Source organism: Arachis duranensis, chromosome 8 (assembly GCF_000817695.3).
Source record: "Arachis duranensis cultivar V14167 chromosome 8, aradu.V14167.gnm2.J7QH, whole genome shotgun sequence".
Lineage (NCBI taxonomy): Eukaryota > Viridiplantae > Streptophyta > Magnoliopsida > Fabales > Fabaceae > Arachis > Arachis duranensis.
Genome location: NC_029779.3, coordinates 33,911,950 through 33,917,844, shown reverse-complemented (window position 1 = coordinate 33,917,844; position 5,895 = coordinate 33,911,950). Strand labels below are relative to the sequence as shown.

The window sequence follows — 5,895 nt, the reverse complement described above, 5'->3', positions numbered from 1 at the left end:
ATCTAATCCAATTAACTTTATGACCAAGACCCTGTAATTAATCATTCACTCAAAATCTCTCGTATATGGTCATTTATTCACATCAATTGCTCATACATGTTCCCTAATTTTATTACTAGAACACAATTCTTAAAAGAGAGAATTGAATTTCATGGTATGATCAATAATTAATTCACCACCCTACAATTCTTTCTAATCTCCCCACTAGTCCCAGTGAGGGGACTAATATTTCCCATCTTAACCATGGCAGCGGCAAAATCACTGAAAAAAGAAACACTATTGGCACTATAAGACCGAACCAAACCATCTTGAGTCCCACCATTGAAAAGCACTTGATCCGAATGAAGAAGGCCGCGTTTGGCAACAAGATCTCTATAGTAATTGTTGTCGAACCGAGCTGGAGTTAGGGTTTCGAGAGGGGAGAGGTTTGCATTCCCTCCGGCGGAAGGGCAGTTGGCTTTCCGTGATGTGGCGAAGTTGGCGTCGATGTTGGTTTCGTTGTATACGCGGTTTCTGAAGAACTGGCATTGAGCTTGGCCAATGGTGTGGGCGCCGGAGAGGGCGGTGAGATCGCGAGCATTTAAGCCTTTGGCGGCGAACCTGGAAGTGAGAGTGGAAAGGTCGGAGAATGGTGAAGGGATTTGGTTGTTGGCTGCACTTTGGCTTGCTGTTCTTGCATCCCTTCTTCCTAGCCCAACTGTCCATGAAGGTCCTCCTAGCTATAATAGGCAGATTAAAAAAACATAAAAAGAAATTATTTTATATATTTTATAAGAATTTAATTTTGATAAATTGATAAGTAAAGTAGTTTACAAGTGTTTTCAATCCGTAATGTCATATTAATAAAAATAACTATTTTTTTCACATTGATCCCACGAATGATCTTCCAAAAAAATAGATATAATTATATAATTGTGTAAAACATTTCTTTCATTGAAATTAAACTTTTTTATTAAAGGTAAAAAATAATGTAAAATTATTTTTACATGAAATTAATAACTAAAAAAATAATACTACATGATCAGTAAATATTTTCATTTTTTTATCAACACTTGACTAGTAATAATTTATATTCATATTTACAGAAATTTTGTATACAAAAATTTTGCATATAAAAAACATATATTTTGTACCTATATTTACTAAAATTTGTATACATAAATTAATACAGTTTGTATCTACAATTTTTTAAAATTTAATTTATACATATGAATTAGTAAAATTTTTTTATTAAAAATAATTTAATATTTATATTAATTAAATAATAACTAAAATTACTAAAAATTATTTATCCCTAAATTTTTTTAATTTAAAATTATTAAATAATAATTTAATTAAATATATTAAATTATCTAACTATTTTCAATTATTAATTTTACATAAACACGACACTGCGTATCTGTATCTCTATCTGATTTTTTTACGTATAAGATTTTTCTTTTTTCTCAAGGATATCAGCATTCATGGGTCATTTATTTGAAGAAAATATCTGACTAAGATTTGAAAATCCCTAACTTTTGATTAAGAAATCAAGCGATAAATTATCAGATCACAACCTGCTTAATTGTGATGTGATATTTCATGCATGCAAGGTGTGTGTATATTTGGAAGACCCCACAAAATTACAAGAGTTGACATGATGATCAAGTTACATGTGTGTGAGAAAAAGTGAGAACAGGAAGTGGGGAACAATGTTTGAAAACAAGCCCATGCTAAAAGAAAATGTTGGGGAAAGAAACAAACATATACTACTACAATGATTTCAGAGAATCTCATTGTGAGATTTACATGCATTATCTCTACTACAGGAGCCAGATTGACATATATACATTATTGTGCACATGGATACTCTATATATTAATAAAAGTAATAATTAAAAGCTACATGTTATATATTAAATTAAAGAGTTTGTATTAAATAATTTGCATAAAAATAATTATAGATGCAAATCTATTGAAACATTTAATTAAAGAAAAAGAATGACCAAAATTCTTTTAGACACTGAAAAGTGAAAATTACGTAGAATAATATAACTTTGACCCCAACTTTTAACTTTAAAGTCTCTTTGTATAGTCCACTCACCATTAAACTTAAAAAAATATTTTATTAATATGAACCAATATTTTTGCTCAATACTTTCTTTGTATATGATTAAGATAAGAGTTTAGAGTACTGATTAAATAATATTGACCAAAAAATAAAAAATTTGATTAGTTATATATATAATATTATTTTATTTTATAATAAAAAATGAACTAATATTGATTCAATTAAAAAATACAAGATAAATATAAAAAAATTATGATTATCTAATATTTTTGGGTGAGAAAATCAATTATTATTGGTAAAGAAAGAAGGAAAGCAAGAAATGAAAGAGAAGAATGGGTGTGTTATTGTTACCTGAACCACTCCATCTCTAGCAGCAAGTGCAAGAATGTCAGCACAAGAGACAGTAGCATTGCAAGCAGCTTCAACATTGCTTTTAATGGAGTCTATCACATCAAAACCACGAGCTGAATTTTGATTTGGTCCTGCACTTTTCTCCCCTGTGAATGTGGATGTGTCATCCAATAAGATTGATCCATCACACCCCTACCATACCATATATATATATGCAAATCAATTAATTATTTTAATAATAATAATAACCAGCAGAGAAATCATAACTAATTAAAAATGCTAAGTTATGATATCCTTACATTAACGAAGCAATCATGGAAGAACAAGCGAAGTATGGAAGCCCCCATTCGAGGTTCCTTGGTAACAGCTTGCTTCATTGCACTCAGCACAATGGCCTGAAGATTTGGACAAGTTTTGGCATAGAAATTTGGTGAGAGTTGTGCATGGCTCATCACAATAGAACAAGCAAGAACAGAAAGAATAATGGACAGTGTAACAAACAAGTGATGAGGAAATGGTGCCGCCATTAATTAGTTAATTATTACTATCAATAATCCCTTAAGCTTAAGTTATTTGTGGAATGAACAAGTGTATGTGTTTGGAAGAACCATGCAATTATATAGAACATTTGCGTGACGGTGCATGAAATATATAAAGAAAAATTAAAGTTATATGATATAGACTAAAGAGTGAGTAGTGGAGATAAATAATAAGCATGCATGATTTTGTATTTTTGTTCATATTTTCAAACTTGTCTGCTCCAAACGCGCTTTACTACTTTTATTATTTTCTATCCGGGGAAGGAACCAACGTGAGGAAGGAATTTTTCATAACAAGGTGGATTGGTCAAACTGATGCATATTTTGGTTTCTTTTCCATAGATTTTAACTTCGAATCTTTAAGATAAAAACAAAAATGTTGAAAATGTTGTTATGTAATCATTTTATTCAAAAACTTAAACAGATAAAATCCGATACAGCTTAGATATTATATATATTATAATTTTTTTTTAAATTCAGTTAATAAGATGTACGTTAATAGTTATATTTTTAATAATATTTTGATTTCTACACATGTATAATGTAACATGTTTGAATCATAATTTAAAATTTTGAATTATATATTTTACTTTTTTTAATAAAATTTCATTCGAGTTAAATTAAATTAGTCGAGTTCTTATAACAGGATTCAAATACTTAGAATTAATTGAACAAGTGGAAGATGAAATTGAAGATTGGTTACTTACCATTGGAGCAGTTGACTTGCTCCCCATAAAAAACAAAGGATTAGTTGCATGTATAGCCTAATAAGTCTCTAAGATCATCAAATAAAAACACATAATTTTTTAGCGAAAAAAGATTAATTGGAAGTAATAAATGAACTTGCTGGATGCTGGGTCAACAGTTTTAAGTGGGAAAAACCAGGTTTATGATATATAGCACCAAGATTCCTTCACGAGATTGCTTAATTATTGGAGAAGTATATATGCCTACTGTTTTCCTCCATAACAAGAAATTTTACTTTTTGCTTTGTCTTCTGTTTTTTTTTTTTTCCTTAACTAAAGATAAGGAGATTCAAACTCGCGATCTCTTAAATACGTATGGAAAAATTATGTTATTTAAACTATAACTCATTTGTTTACTTTGTCTTCTGTTCGTTTAATCATTTTATTAAATATGTATTTAAACAGCTATATTACGTGTATATTAAAATTAGTCACTAAAATTAGTTATTATTATTAAATATATATTAAAATATAATTATATATTAAAATAAATTAAATTATATATATTTATACATAAATATTTTAATAATTAATTTTAGTAATTAATTTTAATATATAAAGAATATTTTATTTGTTATCTAAATTTGCGGAAATGATTGCTGCTACATACTTTACACGTCAGTCTACGCATGATTTTCATGCATTGTACCGAACGTAAAAGACCTTTAAAGAGAACTCCATCCTTATACATTTAATTAATTTTTTTTTCCAAAGAAATTAAAAGAGCTCCTCTATATATATATAATTCGAATGAATAAACAAAATGTTCTTCCCATCATAACAATATCACCCAGTAAGGTTGATCAATTTGACCAGTTTTTACTAGCTCAATAATAATTAATGTAAAGCAACCAAATCCAGCTAACTTTGATCTGATTAATTATATTAGTCATCTTAGCCAAAAGGTTGACAAAGTATTGATGGAACATTTGATAAAGAAATTCGTAAAATATAAACCACTTTGATATCATAATATATCTCCAAAGATAAGTTGGCCTATATATATGCTGCACCTCCAGTAATATATACTTGTGTTATTTATGAGAAATATTTAGTAACAAAACAGAAGTAGTCAAAAACGAGTAGAATTTGTCTTATTTAACATTTATTAAATGTTATAATAATTAATGAATGTTAAATAAGACAAGTTATAACTATTTTTTTGTCACTTTAGTATTAAAGTTAGTTTTATCATGTGATGATCGTAAAGTTTCACATTAATTAAAGAAGGGAATAAAATATGTTTTAGACAGATTTTGATGGATTAAATAGTTTTATTCTCTTTATTTTAGAAAAAAAAAATCATAAGGTTGAAATGTCTAGGAGCAGACAATACCCTCGAACGAGTAAGATAGACTATTTTAGAAGATGCACAAACAAGGTTCTAGCAAGCCAACTAGTTTAAATAGAAATGAGGGTATTCTCGATTATGTATAAAAATAGTGTGATCTTTGTCATTAATTTACAATTTATTTGGTCTTATGTTAATGATTTTGATATAATTGATCTTCTTGTTAATTAATGATTCTTAGTGGTCCTTAATGATTATTCTTCCAAACATGAATTCGTATTGATCAAGTCTAGAATTAAAAATGAGGTTTTGATATATGTGAGAATCCATCTATATTATATTGGCCATATATATGTTAATTAAAGGTGTAATATAATTTGGTTATATTGAAATATAAACCATTATGTTGACTTACAAAGATAAGAACCATGCAGCAAACGAAGGGGAAGTTATGGGCCAGGCAGAAATTAGAAAAAAAAAATGTAAAAGTAATGTGAAAGAGTGGAAGAAGCCATGCGATGACCCTACAATGATGGCGAATCAGAATCAATCGGCTTGGCGTGTTGAAATTTCAATCTTTTTGTTTTTCTTCTATATACTATATAGTACCTTTAGGTAACGATAATAATTTAAAAATACTCGAACCACAACGATTATATTACTATTGCTACTAATTAACATATCTGAACCTTTAATTAGTGGCCTTTGGATGCAAACATGGGCTATTTTGAGTATAGTTATTTGATCCGAATCGATAATTAAATCAATTTAAATTAATAATATATTGGTTTATTGATTCAATCAGTTAGTTAAATTATTTAAATTATAATTAATAAATATAAATTTTAAAAATTTAATTTAATTTATATATGTTATATATTAAAAAAAATATTATGAAAAAACAGATTGATGTAGTGGC

General features: G+C 27.9%; 1 protein-coding gene across 1 annotated transcript; it reads right to left on the bottom strand.

Moving 5' to 3' along the window:
* Nucleotides 1-3,006, bottom strand: LOC107462414 (peroxidase P7). Its single transcript, XM_016080992.3, has 3 exons — nt 2,700-3,006; nt 2,401-2,592; nt 1-719 (listed from the first exon to the last, which is right to left on the bottom strand). Exons 1-3 carry the CDS (start codon nt 2,925-2,927, stop codon nt 168-170), a joined length of 972 nt encoding a protein of 323 aa, XP_015936478.1. The 5' UTR covers nt 2,928-3,006; the 3' UTR covers nt 1-167.
* Nucleotides 3,007-5,895: the final 2,889 nt, after the last annotated feature.